The 27669-nt window shown below is 36.6% G+C and overlaps 1 protein-coding gene across 2 annotated transcripts; it reads left to right on the top strand.

Annotated features, from left to right (window-relative positions):
* Positions 1 to 2554: 2554 nt before the first annotated feature.
* Lk6 (MAPK interacting serine/threonine Lk6 kinase) lies at positions 2555 to 27101 on the top strand. Of its 2 annotated transcripts, XM_073084952.1 has the most exons (7): positions 2555 to 2925; positions 16421 to 16609; positions 18019 to 18260; positions 20750 to 21019; positions 23368 to 23589; positions 23959 to 24152; positions 24459 to 27101. In XM_073084952.1, exons 1-7 carry the CDS (start codon positions 2889 to 2891, stop codon positions 24760 to 24762), a joined length of 1458 nt encoding a protein of 485 aa, XP_072941053.1. In that variant the 5' UTR covers positions 2555 to 2888; the 3' UTR covers positions 24763 to 27101. The 2 variants fall into 2 exon arrangements, with proteins under 2 accessions (XP_072941053.1, XP_072941052.1); XM_073084951.1 differs by lacking the exon at positions 2555 to 2925 and having other exon boundaries at positions 16366 to 16609.
* The last annotated feature ends 568 nt before the right edge of the window (positions 27102 to 27669 follow it).

Raw genomic sequence — 27669 nt, forward strand, 5'->3', positions numbered from 1 at the left:
TAATAAAAGTGAAACAAAAATCCTTCTGAAATGTCCTTAAATGACATGGGCTTCTTAAATGCAAAAATTGAAATCTCCCGACTTTGAACAAAAAATTAAAAGTTTTTCTTCATAATCGGGAATGCAATAGCTCACAAATATAAGTTGTATAGTAATAGAAGTACCTATCTATGAATATCACTATATTGTATCAATTAAATGAATCATGAACCAATTAAACTACTAGATTATAGTTAGGTATATAGTGAGATAAAAGATTACATTCTTACCTATGTGTCTACATATATGGACAACCTGTTTTATAACAGTAAACATGTAAATGATATCCGTCTTATAAAAGAATACCTTTATTACGTAAGCTAACTTGTATCTGACATTTGACTAAGCTTCTAATCTTATTATGAATAATTCCTATTTAGCATGGCAAGGACTACACCCACAATGTTACATATTACTTATGTGGAAGATTCCTACGTGTATCTGTTTGCTAAAATGCTAAAAACATTGTTAATTTTTTTGTGTTCGGATTTGAGGGGTGTGTTAAGGAAGATATGAGGCGTTTAAACTTTCGCCTTAGAAGTAGTAACGCATTGTCGATTCTATTCTAGTGGTATCTGGGGTTGATTATGGATACTTCTATAATATAACAAGAAAGAAAACAAACAAATTATAGAGCTGAGTGGTAAAAGATAATCCAGAAACCATGCATTTACCAAGTTACCAGGAAGAAACCCTTTATTTTTGTTTGTATATACCATTTTATATTTACAGAATAGGGACGCATAGGGGAATACATATTCATATTCGTATCGGAATGCATCGACGACATGAATGATCGACGTCAACTCTATGTCTCTACCAAAACGCTTAATGTAATACTTAAAAAGTAGAGTATTAAGTGGTAGAGCTTTTCATATGTGACTATGGCGGCGATATCCATGGGCGGCATTGACCAAAATACAATAAACTTCAGCCAGATAGTCATATAGGTACATGTGAACTGTAATTGGATAGGATTCGAGCATCCTATAATCTCATCGAACTCGCCGTGATTGCCTAACGATGTTTACCTCAACTTTTTGTGAATTAACAAAAAACACCTTCGTGTTTCTTGTTTAATCGCGACGCTCTGTCACGCTTTATCGGTTATCGGACATATTTTTTAGAGATAAACATCTTTTGTTATTCTCGAAACCACCGATACGATGTTTACCTACTGTTTACTTACTTAATAGATGATCTAACGCTAAGCTGCCTAGATATACAGTGTGTAAGTTTGTATATAACTGAAATGTAACTAATACGTGAGATTAGTATGCAGTAATTTCGTTTAACCAAACCAGTTTCAAAGAACGGCTCGATAGATGTGTAGCTGTACAATCCGCGGTGTATTCAATTTTGTTAGGTTTATGTTATTGTCGGTCACGTAGGCAACAGAGAGAGAGGTGCTACGTGAGATAGGTAGAGGTTGATTAGAGGGAAACAACCCGGTGAGTAAGCGAGAGGAGAATATGGCGTGACAATAAACATGGCGGTGCCGGTCGAACCGGTTGCCCCGTAGTGCCCCGTACCACGTGGGTATTGCGTCGTAGCACATCGTACTGCGGCGCTCCCGTACATTGTTTGTCAACAAACGCCCTGTGAAGGTCATTCATAGAAGGGATGGGAAGACAAAGGATTCGTATTGCATAACGCCGCATAACTACAAACAAAAGAAACTCGAAAGAAAACGGTACCCTGATTGTGGGAACAGGAAATTAGGAATAAGAATTGGGATCTTTGTTTATAGGGCATATTTATTTTTATTTATATGTAGGTAGGTTAGTATAATAAGGAATTTAGAATATTTGAACCATATCCGTAATATCATATAGTACAAAAACAATTGAATAGACAGTAATGATTAATTCTGTTGACAAAGAAAGCAGTAAAAACGATCAATTAGGTATTATTATGATTTTAATCCATTTTATCCACTGATCATATTTTTCTTTTTTAAAAGGGGAAATCAAATAACAATGATTACTTATCCTTTTTTTTTGTAAGATTGTCTTATCGATGAATATGTACTTTTACATTATGAGAAATATTTTATATTTAGATTTAGCTTTAAAATTAGCCACACAGAAACTTACAATATTATGTCAATACAGACTCAATATGATATATATAATATTATACTCAATAGGTGATTTCTACTATAATTTGTTGACGGGATGATGCAATAATTCGTGAATGGTAAACAATGTTTGGACGTTGATTTCTAGCGCTATAAAATCTATTAGTGGACTTAACTACGTCTTCATTGCGTTCGAAATAAGTATCTAACTAAGAAAACATCTGGTCTCTATGTGCACACTCATATGGGATGCTACGAAGTACCATACATCGATGCCTATAGCAACTACGAAAAAAACATAAGCGACAAAAAATGTAAACACGTCAGCCGTGCGAGTGAGTACGCGTGCGCGGGCGAGAGAACACTACGACGCACTAGGCGCGGGGTGGCGCGCGGGCGGCGGGGGGCAGCGCGCCGGGCGAGCCGGCAACCGACGACCGACTCGTCTCGTCAGTTGGATTTCAGAACATCGAACGGGCGGGCGTGTGTAGGATGGATCGCTAACGACACCAGTAGTTTTTTTTCATTCCGCCTTCTAGCAGTGTTTGTTTAATACCTTCCGGCACAATTTCCGTAAATCCTTCTCGACCTGGTGGTGCTTCATAATTTTTGATTTTGGCGTTTATTTTCTACTATCTTGTCTCCGAGCGCCGTTCCGATTTCACGTCGAGAAGGCAGCCGCACAAGTTTGAAAGCGGCTTTTAAGAGTAGTACCACCTACTCGTAGTATTTTATTATCGCTGTAACAACGCATCAAGCAAGCATCAAGATGGTGAAGAAGATCTCTGAAGAAAGTGTAGATAGCGGTAAGTTAAATTTTGTTGTATTTTTATGACGCTTGTAAATTGAACGTAGTTTGTGTACTTGGTGTATATTTATTTCGACTCATCGAATTCGCGCAACCGGCTTTTTGTAACAACGTCAAGCCGGCAATCTTTGGCTTTTAGTTGGACAAGTAAACATGAGGTTGGTTATATAAAGATTATTCGTGATCAAAATCGTTATGATTATAAATATTATAATGTAGCCGTTATTAAACCAAGTCAATCAAAATTTGTAGTTGTAGAAAGTGAGAGGGTAATATTTACAGGGTATTTAGAAATTATTTGGCTTTTTAATTTATGGCTTATAATTTATATACTGTTCAGATGGCATATAGTGATCCATGAAAATGTGTTTTAATTTGAAACTTTGAAGATTATTGAAAAAAGAATACCGGCCGCTAACGAAAAAGACCTTGATCTAACCGGCGTTTGTAAACTAGCATCGAAAACAACTCCATACTAGTTATGAAATAAGCAGGCCTTGTGTGTTTCATTCTATTAATACATGATTTATAATTTGATTTTTATAGTAATAGTCCTTATTTCTGAACATTTACCAGAAACAAATTTAAGAAATGGTCTATTGGTAATGTATGTAATTGGTATGGTAATGGTCCCTTATGGTACGACTGAAATTGGGATTTAAAATTTTAGAACTCTATTTAAGGGTACAACGCTGGTTATAGGCTGTTTTTAACTGTCCTCTTTTGCCAACTATAGATTATGGTCCAATTTCAAACGTAACAGATAATATCTAGGTATTCAATGAGCTTTTTACTATAACACCACATAGTCATCTATTGTAATTTGTTGCAAATTGTTATATAACTGACACTGACCACACTCAATATACCACATGTTTATAAGTTTATGACCGAACAATGATGTGACACTTTATAGTTCCTGAGAACCACACCTTCAGATCAAAATATTGTGGTTAATATGAAAATCCATTAAAGATAAGTTATTTAAACGAAACTGCTTTATTTCCTTTCTTTTTCTTTACTCGCTTAAAATAATAATTGATACTCTGTACGTGGTCAATGTTTTAGATAAAAATATGTTTAAATATACCAAACGATATTTTTTAAGAAAACATGTTGTACGATCAAAATAAACGATTAACCGAGAGGAATATTAGGTCAATTGAATGGAGGTCGATGATCGTCCACGTCACTCGTTTCAGATATGAAGTCACTAGCCACCGAAGTTTGTGTGAATGTGTAAATGAATACGAAGACTTGATGTCCACTTTAATGATTTGACAAAGCTTAACTAGCAGAAACTTGTAACATTAAACCTGCTGAAGTTGATTGGATGTTTTTGTGTATATTTCTTGCATATTTGCATAATTAGTAACATGCTAAGTAAATATTTTGATTGTGGATTACTAATATTTTATGATGTGTGGCTCAGTTTAATGACAGTGCATTTTGCATTATGCATCTTAGCGAGAAATAATGCAATATTTGCAATAATAGAAGAAAGCTACGAAATATCTAAAATAAAAGAAGTATGCACCTATGCAAATAAAATTACATACTTAAATAGTGTTTCTCGATAAGTAAATTGGCGAGACAAGCTGTGATTTTAATTATATATGAATGAATCGCTAAATATTTTCGTGGAATTCTTGACTAACTCATTGACCTGATGAAAATACGTTTACGTGTAATTTTATCCGGCCTGTGTAGAATTACACGTAATTTTAAAACGAAACCCCGTGTCAGAAATTTTCATAATTACGACACGTTTGTTAAATAACCATGAGTCATTTATTCTACATAGAGTATATTATGTAATAACAATAAAAAATATATGTACCTATATCATTTCCGTGTTTTACTTTTAATAGGTAATAAAAATAATGTATAAGTGGATTCGGAGTTTGATCTATACTTTCATGGATGACTATTATGGCAAAAGATTATACATCTGAAGCACATGGGTTACAAATTGCGTTTTAAGTCCTACTAATATTTATTAATACCTTCAGCATAAGCGTAACTAGGCCTTCCTGATTGCAGTTATCAGCAGCAGAATAAGATACGAGTAAAATGTGCATTCAAATTTATTTTCATCGTATTAGATCACAATTTCAGCCTAAACTGCTATTTGGAGCTGATACAGTCGTGTTTAACATTAGGTTGATTGGTTTACGTGATTTAATGTTTCATAACAGATTGCTATTATCGGTTATTTTATGAAAATTAATTTCACCGAGAATGCGTGGATAATTGAATGCAATTCCATTATTCTCCTCGGTAACATTTCAACATGGCCGCTGAAGCGAGACGCCCCACGGCGTTCATTGTCAAGGTCACCTCATAACACCAAACTGCGCACTGAACTTGCTATGTACTTATTTCCTTGCATAGATCTTTATACAACGATACAATGCAAATTAAATTAGAATACTTTCAGTGTTCTATTATCCTTACTGGCTTTCCCTTGCCTTCAGTATTTTGTTGTTTGTATCTTTCTGCTGTTAGAGCTTGAGAAGATCTGTATTTTAATTAATTGTTATTTTAAATAATTTATAATGAACATTATAAATGATAATGCACCAAATTGAAAGAAGAAAGTCCCATTAAGTTTTTTATGGGCGGAAATACTGACAGCGATTCAAATTCCTAGATTTAAATTAAAATTTACTATCTGATAAAGATTATAAATAGTTATAGCTAGGCTTGACTTTGCCTTTTGTGATGTTCAATCAGTTTGACGTTTTATTGACTGTAATGCCTACTGATATAATCAAATCGGCCTGACCTTGACCATGATTACTTCATGCCTGATCACTTCAATCTGAACATCTTACTATTGCGTCTTAACCCAAGAAAATCGATTTCTGAGAAAACCTAATCTTTTACTAAGAAAATCATTCTTTCAAACATTTCTGCATATACCGTGGATAATACGCAGAACTTCCACTATCTCCAACGACATCAAATTGTAATCATGTTTAATTTCACTTGAAATATTTTGCCGAAATACAAATAACTGGTTTCACTTTGATTGATATTACGAATTACGAGTACATGTAAATATTTTAATTGAACAACTACGGGCGGATTTGTTGCATTTAAATAATCTTGATTATTATAGGACTTAATCAGTGACCAGTGAAAGCGGTTCAATGGACAGCATAAATACGTAGTTTGAAACGCCCTGATAGAAGTTTCACTCTGATACTATCTGAGTTCAGTGCCAGGCAACGTTGGCAGTTTATCTACACGCTGTTCCACTTGTAACTAAGTCGCCTTTGATCTCTGAAAATAGCAATAGGACTGCTCACGGATCGAATATGTCATTTTTTTTTATATTTAATTACATAACAGTAATTGTAATTTAGTCCACATGTAACATTGAATGAGCGGACCGATATAGCTTTATGCCTGCAAAGATTATGCTAAGGGCATTTGCATCCAATTAGAAAGTGGCTCGTTTCTTTGCAGCTCGAGGGTACACAACAAAAGTATTGGGTCCGTGATAGGCAAACGAGAGAGTGCAGTCGTGGTCAAGCGTTAATGCCAGCCAGATTAGAAAGTAGAAACTTCTAAGCTGAGGGCGCAATGTGGTGGCGACAATTTAGCATTAACAAATTGTTGATATAGATACTCATTTCAGATGCGATACATGCATAAATTGGTGACTAAAATGTAAATATGTAATTATGTGAGCGTTTATTTAGCTTAATAATGTTTATGTATGAATCAAAAGTTAACTTTTCGCTACTTCTGTATTATAAAACTTAATAAGAATTCGTTGCTTTATTTGGGCCTAACATTGTTTGTTTTATGTAATCAGTTTTAAAATACGTGTGGGTCATACTTTGAAATAGGCTTGCACAGGGGTGCCAAATTTACAACGAGACTGATTTCAGCTGTCGTTTGTATGTTTAAAAGTGGCGGTTCGCGGCTGCCTCTTGTTTGAGAGGCTTACGTAAGACACCGGCCACGTTTCGAGCCGGCTCCGCCACGTGGTGCCACGATCTCCATGTCACGCGACGTGTATGCGGCGACAATCGGTGTTCGGTTACTTTGTTAACATCGCTAATGGTTACCAATTGATAAATAATCTCGAACATTCTACTTGAACGTACTACCAAATGTCGCGTGACTGAGTCCTTCAATTGCTGAGATCACATGTGACACTCGTTAATGCCTTCATACTGTATATAAGCGAATAACATAACATAAATATAAAGCGATAAGTTAACAAGAAAAACAAGTTCAGTATGAATTAGATAAACATCCGCATCGTGTACGGAACTGAATATTGTTACCAACTTATTTGATTTGAACACAGTATTAACTCTATATACGAGTAACAATGTCGTGTGCGACATTTCCCAAATAAACGTGCATTAATTTGTTTCAACGGTACGTGGGTTGTGTTCTTTACGAGACTTAAAATGTGGGTTTGCGTATCAGACAGTGACTCACCAAGAATTGGTTATCATTGTTTGGTTTCGCTACCGTTTCTTTGTTTTTGCCTACTTCCGAATACGTATGCTCGCTATACAATACCTCGTTAAATCTTAGATAGTATATTAATATTTATATCTAGACCAACTCAAAACAGGAAACTTCTATGTTGAAACGAATGATTGTGAGTGGGTGTGCCTTTGGTCGATTGTTACAATCGCTAGGTTACTGCGCATTTACTGTTGCTATTCGTATATCCTGTGTTTTGTATACCAAGCTTTAGCATTAGCACCTATTATGTAATATATGGGATTTCAATCCTTATTACTCATGGTAGATAAAACCAAATTAGGCTGAACGAATTCAGAGCTGTAAACATAGCGTGTGGTCTACTGTTCGTTCTCCGCCGAGGTTATCCGTGTAATTAATAGCTTATAGTTTCACTGAAGTTTTGTTATGGCAACGCTTATTAGTAAACTTTGCTTTACTACGTATAGTTTTTATTTATCATCTTAGTGAAAATATTGTTGATGTCAAGAATTATTGGTACTGTTCCTAAGCATATCATTATATTAATGGCATTAAGAGCTTAACGGAGACTGAAACACGTTGATTTTGAAGATTTCATATGATAAGTAAAGTTTTTTTTTTATAGTTGCTACGCGTACATTTAACAATTTTGTATACAGTATCAATGGCAAGGCATTTAACTCTTGCATATAATCGTTTTCCAGAACATTGCAGTAATAACTTGACTACCTATATATTATTAAAAAAAAAAAATCTACCTACGTGACCAATTTAAAAGCAATTATACTTAATGACTACATACATATGACCGTGATTTATTTTTGTACGAGGATCAATTTATAAAGCATATTTCCTACCTAAAAAGAGACACAGACTGGATAAAGAAGCAAAATCAAATCATATAAACAAATAGAACAATACTAATCCTTGTATTGGTTTAGCAACAACAATTTTCATTGCAAAAGAGTAAACATAATGTCCTCAACAGAACGTAGACCCCTAGATCAGTTTATGTCGAACAATTAAAAGTAATTGAAAGTAATAATGGTGCCTGCAGCTTCGTCTCGCTTAATGAGGTGTTTGAATTTGAGGACACAGTGGCAGAATAAATTAGTTAAGGAATAAAGATTATTTTTATAGATAACGTACGTCTACAAGTTAATAACATTATGAATGAGTTTAGCAACAGAGACTAGTTAAACGTATTACACATAAACTAATTAGATTACTTTGTAGTTCTACTTCGTGCTATGAACTATTTAAACACTAAAAGCTGTGTTGATCATAGAATTTATTAATTGCTAGGTATATTTGTTTGGTTTCATTTGGTCAAAGAGTTTAATTGTTTTTTGTCGTTGTTTTTTTGTTCTTCACGTAGAACTTCCTAAGTACTGTAATGTTCATCTTTACTTATTAAACCTCATCTTCCTCACTTGGCGTCGGTGTCATAATATGGTTTTCGTGTATTCAAAATACTATTCCTACTTATTACAAATAATTTTAATTTGATGGATAATATATTTACTTTACACTTTATAGTAGGGCCAATTGAAGCTAATGAATTATTTACATAGTGAGTCGAATAATACGTCGTATACAGCAAAACACAATGACATTATTATCGATACTACAATTATTAGATAAGAAAATACTAGAATATTTTTTATTTGTAGTGATATTTATTTTACAATAAAACATTGAGTCAGTCGAATCAAAACCTGTAAGACTATATCTTACCTCTCTTTAAGCATGTTATGTGTTCAAAATGATATCTATGTCGTAATGTTTAATGTTAATGTATGTTTCTAAACTAATTTAAATATTACGTCTAAACTATTTCCAGGGATTCGAGGTAGTAAAAGTTACTTGCAGCTGTATTTTTATAGACAATCCGGCATAATCGTCTATTTATTCAATTATCTATGAATGATTTAGATCAAAAAACAGTTAAACAAAAAATAATATAGTCGGACTTCAGGCTGCACAATCAGTGAATAATGACACCACGGGTACAAAATACGGAAGAACAGTCGGCATCTAACCTCACAGTTCACTGAAGTACTCAAGACGACTACTTGAGTACTTGGCACTACTCGAGCTATGAAGTTTTGTTCCTTTATGCGCATTATAGGTCTACGGTTATGTCAACACGCAATTTTGAGTTAAGAGTTTGTTGACCGCCCGTAAACTTTAATATTATATTTTTTTAATATTTTTTTTTTTTTTTTTTTTTTTTTTTTTTTTTTTTTTTTTTTTTTTTTTTTTTCGCGGGTAGGAGTGAAATTAACAACACACGTTTTTAGAGCTCTAAGTGTAATTTAAAATTTAAAATATTAAAACTTCCCTACATGTGTACATAAGTGTATGTAAGGGTTTAGTACCTACCAGCTTATAATCCTTTTAAATAATTCCAACTTCTATTTACACCACGAAACAAACAACAAGATCACTACTCTGACATAGAAAATATGGAGTCTGTCAAAGAATCCCTTGCTGAGATGACAGAGCTTTTCAACAATAGGATGAACGAGTTCCAGAAGGAATTAAAGAAGACCAGTCCCACAGCGGTGTCCACCACTTCTTTAGCGTCGGAGTTCACAGCTTTTAAAACTTTCATCCTGTCAGCCCTAAGCACCCTTCAGCGACAAGTGGAATTCCTTGGACATGAGATGGACCGTGTTGAAACTAGGGCACGACGAAAAATGCTTCTGTTGCACGGTATTCCTGAGGAGAAGTCGGAGGATACTGTATCTATTGTTGCTGGGATTATGAGAGATAAACTCAACATATCTACATTTTCTTCAGCCTCCATTAGTCGTTGTCACCGGTTGGGTCGTCCCATGGAAAAGAGGCCGCGACCAGTTATTGTTAAATTCCGTGAAGCTCCTCTGCGTGACAAAATATGGTTTACAAAAACCAAACTCAGGGGCACGGGGATCACATTGTCTGAGTTTCTGACTCAAACTAGGCATGCTGTGTTTATGGAAGCTCGCCGGCGGCATGGTGTCAAGCAATGCTGGACTCGCGACGGCCTGATCCATGTTCTGGCGGCGGATGGCTCTCGCCACCAAGTAGACAGCTTGGTGGGTCTTGATGCCGTTCCCAAAGCGCCGGCTTCAGTTTCCCCGGCCCAGACGACGAGTGATGCACAAAAGCAGGACCGGATTGCTTCCCGCCTCAAAAGAACCCAGAAGAAGTGATGATATGTATTCTCAATGTTTCTTTTCTTACTATTTCATTACATTACTTTTTTCTACACTGTTGGTAACAACTAATTCACTGCTCAATTGTTTACATCACTATTTGCTTTTGGAATGTCTTTATTCGTACCATTGGATGCGATATTTTGCATTGTTTCTTCGAAATTTTCTTATGTGGGTAAAAATAACAAAATACAATTATTTACAATTTTATAGTACTTTGACTTTTGAGTTGTGAGACTTGTGACAATGACAACTGACGTGCTGTCAATTGACTGCCTCACGGTGCCCAGTGCGGTGACGTCTGTTAGTTGTCTAACCTGACGTTTAGTGTTTACCAATGTAGATTGCGTTCCGTTTTTATCATTTTCTTTATCTTATTACCATTGTTTTAATTTTTTTTTTTTTTTTTAATTAGTAATTTTATAAAGCGTAGTGTATTTCAGTATTTGTATTATGTTTATATTTTAGTTACATATTACCTGTGATTCATAATATGTAGCTGGTAGGTGTTAGACCTAAATGATTAATTATTGTTTGTTATAATTATTATTTTAATATTGTTTGCCTTTTTTTAGTATAATAGTTGTAGTTTAATAGTAATATTTATTTTCATGTTATGTCAGCAACTAGTAGTAATGATAGCTTGCCTTATGTATCCTTTTCTTCATCTTCCGACGAGTTAAGCAGCGATGACAGTTTTCAAAGCATTTCCTCCCTACATACCACGTTAGAAACTCATTTTTGTAATTTGCAGAAAAATTTCAATGTCTGTCACATTAATGCACAGAGTATTCCAGCACATTACCCCGATCTCATTAGTACTTTTGATAGCAAAGATATTCATGCAGTCCTTGTTTCAGAGTCATGGTTGAAACCATGCCTCCCATCTACATCTTTCTCACTTCCGGGCTTTCACTTGATTCGCAATGATCGCACTGGCCGGGGCGGTGGCGGTGTTGCTATTTATTTACGTTCACACATCCCTTTTTCCATTCTCCATATGTCAACATTATCTCAACCCGGAAGTGAAGCGGAGTGTCTCTTTGTCGAAGTTTTATTCTCCAATGCCAAGTTACTCTTAGGAGTATTTTATAGTCCCTCTTTAAATGTAGACTACTTCTCCTCTTTCGAAAAAATTTTGGAAGATCTTTGTCCCATTTATTCTCACTCCATACTTATGGGAGATTTTAATACATGCCTTCTTAAAAACGACATAAGAGCTACTCGTCTGAAATCTTTAGCAGAAGCAGCCAATTTACACATTCTACCTCTTTCTGCAACTCACTCATTTCCAAATTCTATCCCGTCACTTCTTGACTTGATATTTGTATCCTCTCTTGACCATGTATCTAAGCATGGTCAATGTGCTGCTGACGCTTTCTCCTACCATGATCTCATTTTTCTATCTTATAAACTAAAACCTCCCAAAGCTAAGTCAAGGATACTTCTTCGGCGCAATTTTAACAACATGGACATCGACGCTTTCCGTTCTGATATTGCCAAAGCTGATTGGAGCCCCATTTATAGTGCTGACAACATTGACGAACAGGTGGCTATCTTTAACTCTCTTCTAGTGCAGATTCTTGATTTGCATGCCCCTGTTCGTCCTGTTCGTGTCCGTCATCTTCCTGCTCCTTGGTTGACTGAGGAGATTAAAGCAATAATCGCCAAGAAGAACAACGCCAAGTCGAGGTACAAGTCAGATCCTAGTAATAAAAACCAACTAAAATATAAGATCATTAGGAATCGTTGCAATAAGGTGTGTAGAGTTGCACAACGACGCCATATTCACAATTCTATTCAAGATACAGATCCGGCAAAAGTCTGGAAGTTTCTTAGATCGCTAGGAGTTGGGAAACCGCGTAACAATTCCTTCCCTAGTAATATTAGCCTCAACTGTCTTAACCAGTTTTTCTCAACTATTTCTTGCATTGATAGCAACTTGAAACAAACTACTTTGAACACTCTTTCTGTACGGCCCGCTCCTGACTATCCCGCTTTTTCATTTAGTCAATTCGACAGTCGTGATGTTGAGAAATGTATCCTCTCAATCCATTCGGATTCCGTTGGCAGTGATGGCATTAGTCGTAATATGATCATTCCCATCCTAGATCTTGTATCACCCGTCATCACATATATCCTTAATTATTCTATTTCCCGTAGTTTATTTCCCTCAGTATGGAAAGACGCTCAAATTATTCCCTTACCTAAAAAGACAAGTCCTGTTTGTTGTTCCGATTTCCGTCCAATATCCATCCTTCCATTTCTATCCAAAGTTTTTGAGCGTCTTATATATAACCAGCTTAGTTCCTTTCTTTCCTCGCATAATCTTCTAAATCCTTACCAGTCCGGCTTCAGACCTGGTCATAGTACGACGACTGCTTTACTGAAAGTTACGGACGACATCCGTTTGGGAATGGACCGGAGGGAGGTAACTGTGTTAACATTACTTGATTTTAGCAATGCATTTAATACAGTGGATTTCGACATCTTGCTTGCTACCTTACAGTTTCTTAACATATCTCCGGCTGTGATTGACTGGTTTCAGAGTTACTTGTATGGGCGCAGACAGCGAATAATGGTTAATGACAGCTGTTCATCTTGGTCAACCATTACTGCTGGCGTACCGCAAGGTGGCGTGTTGTCTCCTCTCCTCTTTTCTATTTATATCGATTCAATATCTCATAATTTATCTTCATTCTACCACCTTTATGCCGATGACTTACAGATTTATTATAAATCCCCGATTGATGACTTACCTAAAGCCATCGGTATTATAAATACTGATCTGACTCGTATCTCGAACTGGTGCCAGTTGCATGGATTAAAAGTAAATCCAGAAAAAACCCAAGCTATTGTAATTGGTAGCTCTAGATTATTGTATAAGGTCGATTTTGCTCATCTACCTTTAATTTTCTTTGACGGCATCCACGTACCTCTAAGAGAAAAAGTGAAAAACTTAGGTATCTACATGGATTGCTATCTTTCATGGGTTCCTCAGGTCAACGAGGTGAGCAGGAAAGTGTTTTCGGCAATGGGATCCCTCCGGAGGCTTCGCAATTTCCTACCAATTGCGACGAAAATCTCGCTTTCATTATGTCTACTGCATCCTATCCTTGACTATGCAGATGTTTGCTATCTAGATCTAACCGTGGAGCAATTAAATAAGCTTGAGCGTATCCAAAACTTATTTATCCGATTCATATTTGGAATTCGTAAATATGATCACGTCTCTGAGTATCGTAAAAAACTCAAGTGGCTCCCAATTCGCCTTCGTCGGAATACTCATATACTTTCTGCTTTATACTGCATCTTGTTTAATCCTAACACACCTAATTATTTAAAAGAGCGTTTCCATTACCTGCATCTGTCTCACGATACACATTTACTGCGCTCCAATAATAACCTTTCCCTATTAACTCCTTCTTCTTCTTCATCATTCTTTAGTAAATCTTTTACTTCAGTGGCTGTGCGCCTATGGAATGCCTTACCAATTACTATCCGACGTGCGCAGTCACTGGATTCTTTTAAAAATCAGGTAAAAGAATTTTATCTATCATTATAATCTGCTTCCTAGTTACTCTGTTATTTTTATACTATTCTATTATTTCCTACTTTATATATTCTCCTCTTTCTTTCCTTTTCTTCCATTCTTTACTACTCTAGCTGCTGATATATTTAAAATATAACTCTCGCTACATTATACTTCTGTACACCCCTACCCTGGATCTCTTTTATACATTATTACTTTCTTCCTATTTGTAAACGGTTGCCTGGAAGAGATCGCTATTTAGCGATAAGGCCGCCAGTTGTACCATTAATTAATTTTCATTGTGTATTTCTGTTTTTTACTATAAATCTGGTGTACAATAAAGAGTATTGTATTGTATTGTATTGTATTATAAGCAATGATTACATTATATGCATAAAAAAGAGAATTCTAGCCTAATATTATAAGCAATGATTACATTATATGCATAAAAAAGAGAATTCTAGCCTAATAACAATGTCTTGAATGATTTTTTTATCAATAATAACATAGCTGTAAATGAAATTGCTTACAATATATGCATGATTGTACGATTGCTAGAGTCATGTTTATATAATAAGTATTTTCTGTACAGTAATTCTGATTTGGCATAATGCAGCAATGCAGATGTGCCTTTGCCCATTGAAATTCAAACGATAAAATTGACAGCCGCCATTTCAATAAGAACAGCTGTGAGTCGCAAATTTATTGCCTGTTGAAGTGTCAATTTAAATGCGATAAAGGATTCGTCATTATTCTGTATTTATTCTGCGAAACAGAAGTTCTTATGTGAGGCTAAATGTATTTAAGTTCTGATAGTCGATTTCATCCCGATCGCTCGCCTCCGACCAAGAGTCGGAGTTCGAATGATCGCGTAACGTGGGCGCGTACGCAGCGGTGGGTGCGGCCATGTAGGTCGATGAACCGGCTTTGTTTGCCAACTCAGCTTGCATAGTCACGTCTCACGTCAGAATAATATTATTGTCGATGACAATTCTAACTCCGAATGCAGGCCCCGGTAGGCTGGCTCGTTTCAAAGGCGTTTTTCGGATAATGGCGTATGACATTCGAATTCAAACACCGAACACGGTGAAAACGTTTCAACAATGGGCTGGTGCCGAAAGCGAAGTGAGAGTCAGCGACACGGGTCAGTTATTGTTTCCAATGCAATATGTAATGTGCTAAAGAGTTAATACCGTCAGAGTGAAACAACATCCGCACTGCATAATCAGCGCGTTAGAAAAAGCATAAGTACCTCATATGTACTCGTAGATTATAGTGCTGAGAGCTTCTATCATTAACATTATGATTTCCCATTTAATACACCTAGTAATATGAAACTAATATGATCATTAGATCTAATAGCTTTTATATATGTTTCTGGAATCCTATTTTTTGTTCGACTTATAATTCAACTCAATTATCCAAAATCAAGTAATGTATCGTATATCCATCCCACAGCAACTTCAAGAACATGTACTATTGAATAATCAACAAATAGAGTATTTTTTTCCGAGAAAGTATGTAAACGGCCTACCAGCCAATATGCAAATGTTACTGAAGTTACCTACCAATCTTGCATAAGCATCCATGGCATCTTTATTGTCAATAGAGGCAACTATGTCGCTAAGACAGATATGGATACGGTGAAAGCTGTATTCGTTTACCAGAAACATAGTTTACTTCGGGCCCTACTACTGTGATACGACAAAATCAGAAGAGGTTGTTTAGATGGATAGTTGAATTCGAAAATCTGCATATGGTGATTAATTATAAGGTCTTATCTTGGTTACCTCCAGTCATGAATTTATGAAATAGTTCCTTTTATGTAAAGTCCTTTGAAATCAATATTATTGCACTCAATAAATATATTTCTTCGAGTTTGGACACGTTTGCTGTCAATCAATATATCTTTTTTGGTATACAGCTCGAAATATCTGAATTTTCAATTGGTTTTAATATAGACCGTCCTGCTTATTAAACTATGTTGGTACATATAAATCAAACTGAATTTAGCAAGCAAGTAAAATCCTTTGAAGGTATTTATCGCTTTATCTCTTGAATTATCCTTTTCATAGTTCCTTGAAAAGTATCTCTTCAAGTTAACGTTGACTTCTATCGCACTATGCTTAATCTCGTTAAATCGAAAATTAAACACTTTATGACACGAAATACAAAGGAAAGTGGCTTCGAGAGTTCTTGAAAGAGTTTTCCAAAAGTCTTGAAGATCTTTGTAAAAGGTATAATGTTACGTCGTGCTAAAGATGGCGTTTCTTTGTCTCCAGGCGTTGGCCGTGGCAGTAGTCAGTCGGGCAGCGAGCGAGAATGTGATGAGTTACCGCGTGGGCCCGAGGCTTCAGCGCCGGTGCCAATACCCGACAGCGAGGAGCTGCAGCGCCGCAAGGAGGAGGCGCGCAGGAAGCGCCGGAGGAAGAAGCGCTCCGGCAGCTCCGTGGTCACGTCGTGTTTCCAAGGTCAGTTGGGGTTGAATCATAGATAGAATAGGATTTCCAGTAAAATGTCTGAAAGACATCACAAGCTTAATAGACTAATTTGGATAATAGTTCTATAATTATGGAGGTGTATGGATTTTGTAAAGTCGACGTTCACTTATTGAAAGGAGGAGCAGGGTTAATACACTCAGTGAACTAGTTTGCAGTGGTTAAAATATTAGGTACTTTAAGAACAATAATCTAAAAAAATTGTCGAGAACATTTATTTCATGCGACTTAGTGTTATTACTTGTGATACAAGTACCTACGTCGCTAACTGTTGCTAATCACGTGTTTGTATGAAGAATCCAGGAAATTCGTTCTAAGGTCAATAAACTAGCCGTAGTAAATTTGTAAAAAAGTACTTTACATTACTGAAATAGTTATTTTGTATTTCATGCAGAGAATTGCGATATCAATCTCCAGTCCTCATTTTCCTGTCTGGTATCTATCCATACGTAGCATTTGTATCGCAATGACCGATGTGACACTAATCCTTCTTATCTGTCCATCGATTGTACATAAATGGTAAAGACACAAGGCGGAACTGTCGTGAGGGAAGTATGAGCCTCATGCAAGTACCCAGATCTACTGACATGAATACGCTTCTGCGTCAAGAAGACGGAACACAATAAATTTGTTTTTTACTTCACAAATTTCGTTATCACTGCAAAATATTGTTTCTGTTTGAATTCAGGTCAACTTATCACTATTTGTGCATAAAAATACTTCAAGCAATTCTAAACGAACATTTAACGTCATTCCACATCGAATGGTAGTAAAATTGTTTATTGAATCTACATTACTTGGTTTGCTTACATTTAAAAGTGTGTTATTGGTCTATTTTAATCTTTTACCACCATCAAAGCTACATTTACGAACAAAGAGCAAACATAAAGATCGTGTTTCTTGTTTTTACTCGGCTTGTGCGTATTGAAATTAACGTAATGGAGCGTGATTGAGGCCAAAACAAAGTTTCTACCGAATTATTTTGTGCCTTGGAATAAAACTTGGAGAAGTTATAGTGTTGACTAATCCAAATTTGGTTCTACTAACTCGTACTTGGTCAGCGCTATAGAGTATAGAGTATAGTATAGCGTAAATACTTTCCTCTGTGGAAGAGACCCATGTCAATCCGTGGGGGATGATGTCTAATGTATAATGAGCTATAATTTCAATCTATCTAGTATTTTAGCAATTTTCATTTAATCTATCTGTGTCATTAATCTTTAATAGTAACTTCTAAAGCACCTGATCTCGAAATCTTAAACTTTAATGTCAGTATGAAATTTTAATTAAATTTAGTCTATCATCTATAAAATGCATCTATGACATCTAATAACTAGAGCTGATAGAATTCGAAGGTCTAACAAGATATATTTCGTCCACAGACCTATATAAGCTGACTGGTGAGGTATTGGGCGAGGGCGCGTACGCCTCGGTGCAAACGTGCGTAAACATATACACGGGGCAAGAGTTTGCAGTGAAGATCATCGATAAAGTGCCGGGGCACGCCCGCGCCCGGGTGTTCCGCGAAGTGGAGACCTTCCACTACTGCCAGGGACACCCGAACATAATCCAGCTCATTGAATTCTTTGAGGACACCGACAAGTTCTATCTTGTCTTCGAAAAGGTGAGGCTTCTTTTATAATATAGGAGTAGCAGACGAGCACGCAATCCACCTGATTGCATGCTCGTCCCCCCCCCCTCTGTCTAATTGTCTTGGTTTGGTGTTAAATGTATTTAACGAGTATATGGTCATAATTATTCTATTTATTGGTGGCTGAATCCTTAATAAACAAATAAATATGTTAGAAATAGATGTTACCGCCCAGTATCTAGCATTTCATATTAATGGACATAATCATATTCATAAAATATAGATCATCAGTCTCATCTGAAGACGATGACAATTGTTGTTTAGAACACTAAGTTGGAACAACTCCAAACATACAGCGATTTTTTTAAAAGCATACCATTCATATAAAACATGGTAGAGAAAACTGTAAATACTGCTACTATGATGCAGAAGTAAGGAAAGTAGCAGACTAGCAGTGCTGGTACAATCGAGCCCCTAGTTATGGCAATACAAAATAAAACCATCTATGTGCGTATTGTAATTACGAGGCGTGATAAGCTCAGATGGAAGAGAGAGATCTATGCCTAACAGGGAGCAATCTTGATCAATCTTGTTGTAACGGTGAAAGATCAAGCCCTACAAAGTTGCACAAGAGTTGCATCATTCCATTGTTGATGTGACATGGCGAATCGTACCTATGCATTGCGGTTTCTTGCATAAACGCGACACACCACACATACGTAAATGTAACCACAAGCTTACAAAACAAAGGGTGCATACTCATAACACCTTAGTTGAAAATATTTGTAATTGTTTGTAATGCTATTATTATTTTTTACAACAATATTTCCAATTCTTCACTTATTGTCAATAGATGGGCAATCGAATGCTTCTGAAGAATCTGATTAAATTAATTTTTGTCTTGTTTTGAATTAACCGTGTTTACAATTTAATCCTTTTGGTACTGTACAAAAAGTTAATGATACCTACTTAATTTCTTGTATGGAATACTTAACATAAAATTCCCAACAAAATTAAGTACATTTGCATAAATTTTGTACTTATGTCATAACAATGACATTGTTTATCAACGTTAATGAATTCAAAAACAAGATAAAGGATATTATGCATATGAAGTAACTTTTTATGCGCTATATTATGCATATCTAACATACGTGTATAACCACTTATTGCAAAGTTCATTCGCTATTCAAGAAACTTCTATAGTTTCCATTCGGTTGGTCACGCTTCCACACTCCATTTGGTCGCTTTGTTGAAAATAACATATGCCAGCAGACGTTCATTATGTACTCATACGTTGACATTGGTAATTAGCAATCTGATTTCACTTATCGACGACACGTAATTACATAATTGAATTGAAAAAGGCGGCAAACGTCTCAGCTTGGTTTATAAATATTTTATTTTTAAACTGGGAAGAAATTAAATACGGTGAAAGGGAAAACCTTCCATTCGTTAGTTCGTTAATTGCAATTTGGTTGCAATACTTACATGCTCTTTTTAGACGGATTTATTTTAAAAAAATGTCTTTTTCTTTGATCCAAACTCAATTATTCATTTTTATCTGATTTTCATAATTTGTATTCTAACTTCTGTATTAGCATTTTAATTACGAATTAGAAGGTATTTATAACAATGAGTCAGTATACAATTTACATTGTAGGTGTATTACGACCAACGTTACTTTTTGCCGGTTACAGACCAAATAGGTACCTACAATGTCGAACAGTGGGATTTTAATGATTTTACCTTATAACTGCGGTGTAAATAATGGAAAATATTTCATGGTTGTTTGTAAACACCAATCAAGGTTTGTGGGCGGGTTTACGAACGTTTCGTTGAATACTAATAAGGAAATGTCGAATAATGAATGAATGCCCACAAATAGACATTACCTACTTGTAAAGGTACCTAATCTAACTAACCTAATCTAATTTATATTTATCATTTGAAAAATTTTACGTAATAAGTCTAAATGGTTTATTCACCATCACCAATGACATTGAGCGAACGGAAATGTTGAAACAACAAGTGATCGGGTGTCGTGAACGGAAATAAACATTCATAAAAATGATTGACGTGATCGGTTTGTAAACAAATTGTACTCGTAACAGGCATACGTTATGTTTTACAACATCAATTAATAAATAGAAATTGAAAATAATATAATAGCAGATACAAAGATAATATAGATAGATCATATCAGAAACAGTATTATTCAACTAAGCGAAGCTGATGTTAGCGATTGGATGAAGTAGACGATGATAATTGGAACGTCAATGGTCAAGGATGAACGAGAGATCGTTTTAATGTACCTGTAGTAAGCGTTAGGCACTAGAATGTTACGTTAATACTTAAAGTATAAAATAATCTAAATGCTTCTTAAATGTAAGTGAATATCTACACTGAATGCTCTATTTTACTCACGTCATCTGAGAAACAAATGACTGGAGACATCGATGCTAATCTCTAATGCGAACCTAAATTTTCAATCTAATGATGTAAATTCTCGATTGTTTCAGATCAACGGCGGTCAGCTCCTCTCGCGTATTCAGGAGCATCATTACTTCTCAGAGCCGCAAGCAGCACAAATAGTGCGCGAGATCGCGAACGCATTGCACTTCCTGCACGGGAAGGGCGTCGCGCACAGGGACCTCAAGCCGGAGAACATCCTGTGCGTGAACCGGGATAGCTTGTGCCCGGTGAAGATCTGCGACTTCGATCTTGGGAGCGGCATCAGCTTCACGTCCAGCCTCGCGAGCCCGCTGGCGACGCCGCAACTTATGACTCCGGTAAGATTTTCAATATTCATAACTGCTTATATTCCTAAGTGTTTATATTTCTAAAAAGATTCACCCCTACACCTTTTTGAATGATGTTTTAGTGGGTGAAAGAAATAAATTTTGATTTGATCATAATTGTCATATGATATATTGATAATTCAGTGAATTATATTAATTTCTTTAGTTTTGGTCGTGCCTTCTATAGGTCTAGCAGAGACTTGATTATTCTTTCTTATTACTTCCGATTTGTTTTAATTATATAGTTAAAATTTAAAGCTATTTTCACTACTTATATAAAACTCTCAATATTAACTCAATAAAGTCGTTTATTGTTAGTTGGGACAAGAAAATTTGTCTTATATTATCTTGTACGTACTGAATTAATATGAAGTGTCGGCATCTAAGTAAGTAGGTGTCTATTCAGGTTCTTACATTGTCGTCATAAATTATGCAGAAATCTTGCCAATCACGATACATAAACACTTCAATATAATAAGGTCGAACAATCGAATAAGTAGGCGGAAATACCAGAATACGTAATTTATATATTACAATTTCTATATTTAAATTGCTAATTCCTAATTAAACATTGGTAAACAACGATAGGCATTTTATATTCAATTGCTTATAAATGACTAAATTGTAAGTAAATTTTGTAATAACATTATGATGTATTAAAAAAAAACTTTCCTCCTAAAAATGCCGTATTGGTATTGTATTAGAAATAAAATCTAATCCTTGCAACAATTCAATAATTAATTTAAAAATTGCACACATGTTAAGCCGTTTTTATAATTCAAAGAACTAATTGAAAGTGGAACGAATCCATTGTTAAAATACATATCAACTCTTTTGTTTGTGAATTAATTGCATTTTCAATTGTATATTTTTTGTCAAAACACATATAATAGTTGTGAAATACAAAGATATCTTGCCCTATTTTGTCTATCTTATGACAGTCAGTAATAAACAATGCAGAGTAAATCATTTTGCCATGAGTGTCCCATCTGCAACTATGCACACAAACACATTATCATGTAAGTTTGCGTACAACGTGTTCGAGCGCGCAGTTCACACATGTAGAAGCATGCAGCATGCAAAAAATGAATTTTTATTTTATTCGTACATCCACTTATTCTATTCTTAAGGTTATTTGTATAAATTGTGTCACGAAATGAAATTTTAACTGTACGTTATAAACGAGATGTCCGTTTATTATCATCTCGCAGTGGAAATGTAACACGTTTTAGTTAACAAAATATTGATTCCTCAATTATGTAATAAGGCAACACAAGTCATAATTATAATCAAGGTCAGAGTATTAGCGGCAGCCGACAAGGTTTGTTAACAAAACAATGTCGCGAATGGCAAAAACTTCAATCTACCTACTGTTTGCTTTATCGCTATCGGGTTATTATTCGTTGTGTGATAAAATTACGTAATTAGCAACAGAAGTTAGTGATAAAGTTAGATTAGAATGTGTTATCATTTTGTTTCATAATCACTGAAACTTCCATTTAGGCAGCTCTCGGCCTTATTCCTGAAGTGTTAAGAGATATTGTTATCTCAGTAAAGGAGGAGAGTTTAGTAAATTATCAATATTTTTAGCTCTTACGAGTAGCAACGTATCTGATCGATATGAGCTAAGACTTCTATAAGAAAATTGGAAACTGAAGTCAAATGGGTTGCATAGTGCATAGTGATTCTCAAGGCATTCTTACATTTCTTCCTGAAATTCCTGTTAAACACATGATGTGCCGAGTCGGCCATTTTTGGTATTCGAGTACTTTAGTACTCATATAAAAAAGAATCGAGTCAGTACTCGAGTCCAAAGTATTCACAAAGTACTCGAGTACTTTGCACAATATACAGTCCAATAGCACGGAAGAGCAAAAAAAAAAAAAAACGCCACTCACTACACAAAATTAAACAAGTTTTTACTTGTACGAGTAGTAATTGTAGTATACGAGTATCGTCAGTATTCGAGTATTACTGGTACTCGAGTATCACTATTGGTACTCGAGTATGCGAGTTTATGTAAGTACTCGAGTACTGACTCGAGTCGACCTGACTCGGCACATCTCTAACACATACAGCATTTCACCCTGAGAAGTTGCAAATATTTATTTTCTTGACCTATCAGAACATGCGGCTTAAGTAATTCTGAGAAGGAAGACCATTCCTATATTTCGCCCACAAGAATGACAATAACAATGATCTTTGGATTCATCGATGTCGTCTTGTAGTCTCCTCGACCAAAGAAATTTCTAGTACTTTACACACTCTTTGCTCTTGATCCCAAGTGAGATACTTAGGTATTTTTGGTGTTTTATACATTCTTCTGTTTTTGTCTCCAGGTGGGTAGTGCGGAGTTTATGGCGCCTGAGGTGGTTTCGTTGTTCGCGGGCTCAGCGGCGACGCACTACGACAAGCGGTGCGACCTGTGGTCGTTAGGTGTGATCGCGTACATCTTACTGTGCGGGTACCCACCCTTCCGAGCGGATTGTGGTGCGGATTGCGGCTGGGAGCGCGGTGAGAACTGCCGCGCTTGTCAGGACCTCCTGTTTACTTCCATACAGGTGTGTAAACTAATCGGAATACTTGCCTTCTTAATTGTTTTCTGCAGTTTCTCGGTTACTACTTAACCTTAATATGAGAAAAGTTATCAGACCTAACCAAGTGAAATTGTTTGCACGAATTTTGTGGTCTACGTTCAGACCAGAATTTTTTGCTGGTCTGCATAAAAAAAACGAAAATCAATACCAGAAATTTAGACAAACATGAATCTGAATCACGAACAATCCAACCTGTAAATTCAATCCCAAGTGATCCGGTACTCGTTTTCGGAATAGCCTTTAATCTACGCTTGGTACCTACAGACCAATCATCAGCATGTGTCCTAACAGACTTTCAAACCAATCTGATAATAAATGTTTTTTCGTTCTCAGGAGGGCCGGTACACGTTCCCGGAGGAGGAGTGGGCGCACATCTCCTCCGAGGCGAAGGGCCTGATCCGGCAGCTGCTGGTGCGCGAGGCGTCGCACCGGCTGAGCGCCGAGCGCGTGCTGCAGCACCCCTGGCTGCGGCGCGCGGACGCCACGGCGCACTACCCGCCGCTGCAGACGCCCATCAACATCAAACGGTGAGTGATGTATGAAGGTCCAGGTCCGGCAGCTACTGGTGCATAAGAGCGAACGTGAACATAAAACGGCAAATTCCCTAAAGTACGCTGAAGATCGCAGTCAGTCTGTAAATCTCATTTTCACAGCTTCAAATCCGGTTAGAAGAACCACTTCATCAATATAAATAATAAGGAAACTATATGTAAGGGGAATTATCTATTAGTACTCTCCTAGTTTTAATTTTAAGTCAACGATAACCGTTTTTAAAGTATTAAAAGAAAATAATGAAAACATCAGTATTAACGCATATTTTTTATTGTCAACAGCAACATGTCAGCGCGCAACTTATCGAACTTCGCGGAGTCCGCGATGGCGGTGAACCGAGTGATCCAGCAGCATTTTTCCATGAACTATTCGTATATGGAGCGGCCGGTGGCGGCGCTGCGGTGCAGCAAGTCCTGCCACCCGAGCCCGGGGCTCGACCGCGAGGCTATCCTCGAGGACGACCTGGATATCGGCCGCGTGACGCTCCTAGACGATTACTGCGCACCGCTCGGCCTATCACCGCCAACCGAGTCGCAACTGCTCCGCCGTCGCCTGCAGACGGACAAACCACTCCCTGTGCATTAGCCGCTCCCCGAGTTATATTAGCGATCAGTGCCGGATTCAAAACAAAAGAATCATGAAGAAGAAGAATTTGTAGCGGATTGTTGCGAAGTAATTTTAATCTTAACTCAAAAGAATCCCCACAAACGCCACAAGTCCTGATCCGGCACTGCCCGAAACCTTCCCACCCAAGCCCGGGACTCGACCGCGAGGCGATATTCGAGGACGACCTGGATATCGGTCGAGTGATGCTAGACTACTGCGTGCTCTGACTATCGCCGCTCACTGAGTCGGAGCTACTCCGCCGGCGCCTGCAAACCGAGAAGCCGATCCCCGGGTTATATCATTAGCGAGTGCCGGATTCAAAGCAAAACAATCCCTATAAACGCCACAAGTCCAAATCCGGCACTACCCAAACCTTCGAAACCCGGTCTCCTTGCCTTAAGCGAATGCTGATCTTAACTGTAGATCAGGAACGATTCTACGGTCTAAGATACCACGCGGCGGGCCTCTCGCGGTGAATCGTTGTGTCGGTGATAAGGAATCGAGAATGGACCTTAGTGAAGCTACGTAGATGATAGTATAAGCCGGAGTTCCAGACACCCGCCGATTTGCGCCACGCAACATTGTGCGGCAGTGCCTCACTTGGCCCTCACTGTGACGTCCGGACTCGCTCAAACTAACTTTAGATCTGTCGAAATTGTTCACCCTATCCGTGTTCGAAAGATCGGTCTCCGGTGTGCTGTTTCGATGGATGTCGTATCCAGTTGTGTTGTTGGTCACATTCCACCGAGCACCAGTACAACGGACCCACCTCGGTTAGCCGGCCCCTAGGGCTTTACTTGCGACTGGCTAAAAGCACAATCGTCTCGCAATAATTTATCCACATGTTTCATTTATTTTTTTGTTTACTTAATCTATTTCAAGTTTTAATTAGGTTCGTTATTTAATTGTTCCTGTAAGTGATTAAGATGACTTGGTCCTCTAGAAATCTCAGTTATGGTTGACAATTTAGATTTAAGTTGGACGATTGCGCGGTTAGGAGTTCGCGAGTTCGAAATGCACCGTTCGAAATGGTGGCAGCGAGTTGGTTAACATCGGCGAGACTCTGTGCCAATGGATAATTCCTCCAGTGATAGATATCCGATCGCAATTCTTCTGTGAACGGTACTTATAGCTGATACAGTTTTATTTGAGCCTTTTAAAGATATATTTTTATGGATAAATAAAAACGACTGAATAGTTTTTATCGATATGTAGAGTATTTGTGAGTTTATGTTGTGGCGGTCCTCGCCGCCGCAGACCGCCAGCGGTCGATAAAATCGTATTATATTGAGAATAGTTGTGCTGATCTACATACTTTATATCGACTACATATTTTAAAAAGAATAATTATTTTTGGATTTATGAAATCCGTAATTTGAAATTGAGCTTATTTTGTGTGATTGCCTTTTGTTCGTGGCCTATCCTTTGCAGTAAGATACAAAGCGGCCGGCCGACATTATGTGCGATGCTAACTTAATGAAATTTTGATACTGTCGACGAATTACTTATTATATTCATAATAACAGCTTGTAGATTCTTCAGGTAAATAAAAATAATGCAATTAAGATTAATATTGATATGTACAATATGTTCGTCGCATGAGGGTGCCTCGCTCGTACAAAATGTCGGCCGGCCGCAACAAAAACAAACGAGTTGTTAATTTCGATAGCGTTTTCGGATACTAGTCTGTTTTATGTGATTGTTTTTGCATTTTTACCAACGATGGAAAAACCGCATCTCATTAATTAAGAATGAAGCTATGTTTTTTACGATTGTTAAGGGCAATATGTGACATTTTTTTCTGTGAGGTTCAAGTGTATGTAGCGCATAACGATAGTAGTTACGAGATAAGAATAAGATTCGCTTTGTACTGTGTACTGTCGAGGGGCACTAGTGAACTGATGTATGAAATTGAAATGTCATATATTTCTGACCTGAACTGTGTTGGTTAAGTGTTGCATGGGGTTCCATGGAACTGCCATAATATTGTGATCAGTTTGAATACTTTTATATTGCTGAAAGATGGTAATGTTGAGATAATGTTAAGTGTAGACCTGCTAGAATGTAACCTGCGTAGAAACTTGATTGGAGAGAGTAACGACCGGCGCCACCCGCTTTTGGCCGTTAAAGTTTATACTTATTTCACAAATTTTATAATATTTTATTATTATTGTAAAATATAATATTAGGTACTTTTATAACCTGGTGGCTTTATCCAATCAATTCTAAAATTACTTACGCAGTAATTTGTTATAATTTTGTTTTCGACTAAATCATTGATTTGAACTGTCATTGAAATACAGATGTTTGAATTTTTCCTTATTTGTTTTTTTCCTACAACCTCTATCAACTGAAGATCATCGCGACTATTGTATGGGAAACAATTTCATGCAATTTCAATATTATCCTCGAACATTGAATATAATATCACAAATAGGTTACTTTGGAATTAGAATTCCTAGCTTAGAACCACTTGCTACTACTTCCTGTATGAAGTCAGACACTACTTGCCACATTTTTACAGTCTTTTTTTTTTTTGCTTGGGGTACACGAAACGGAAAAAATATGGCAATGAGCTGCTGATAGCCAACATCATTTAACAATTTACTACACCTTACTAATTTTATCTCTGTTATATTTAAGTATCTCAGTATTTTTAAAATACGTAATACGTACATAATATTACACATACCAGAAACAACCAAATATTTTTTTATATAAGTAGCGCGTCATCCATGTTAATATTTTATTGCTGTTAGATTGCTAAAATTATAAAAATATCTATTTCGAATATGCTAAAGCTAAGCAAAATCCGAGACCAAGTATGGGTTCACAGCACAGACCCTGTATTTGTATGTGAGTCAACGTATTGCCCGCCGCTGTGAA

The sequence above is a fragment of the Epargyreus clarus genome, unplaced genomic scaffold, assembly GCF_041222505.1.
Source record: "Epargyreus clarus isolate Ecla_fem2 unplaced genomic scaffold, WU_Ecla_fem_2.2 ptg000021l, whole genome shotgun sequence".
Taxonomy (NCBI): Eukaryota; Metazoa; Arthropoda; class Insecta; order Lepidoptera; family Hesperiidae; genus Epargyreus; species Epargyreus clarus.

Bases quoted from the DNA above. Each gene is read 5' to 3' on its own strand.
- Lk6 (XM_073084951.1), top strand. From the start codon at position 16,381: ATGTTACGTCGTGCTAAAGATGGCGTTTCTTTGTCTCCAGGCGTTGGC. The intron at 18,261-20,749 runs GTGAGGCTTCTT...CGATTGTTTCAG, and splicing joins TCTATCTTGTCTTCGAAAAG to ATCAACGGCGGTCAGCTCCT. The intron at 21,020-23,367 runs GTAAGATTTTCA...TTTTGTCTCCAG, and splicing joins CGCCGCAACTTATGACTCCG to GTGGGTAGTGCGGAGTTTAT.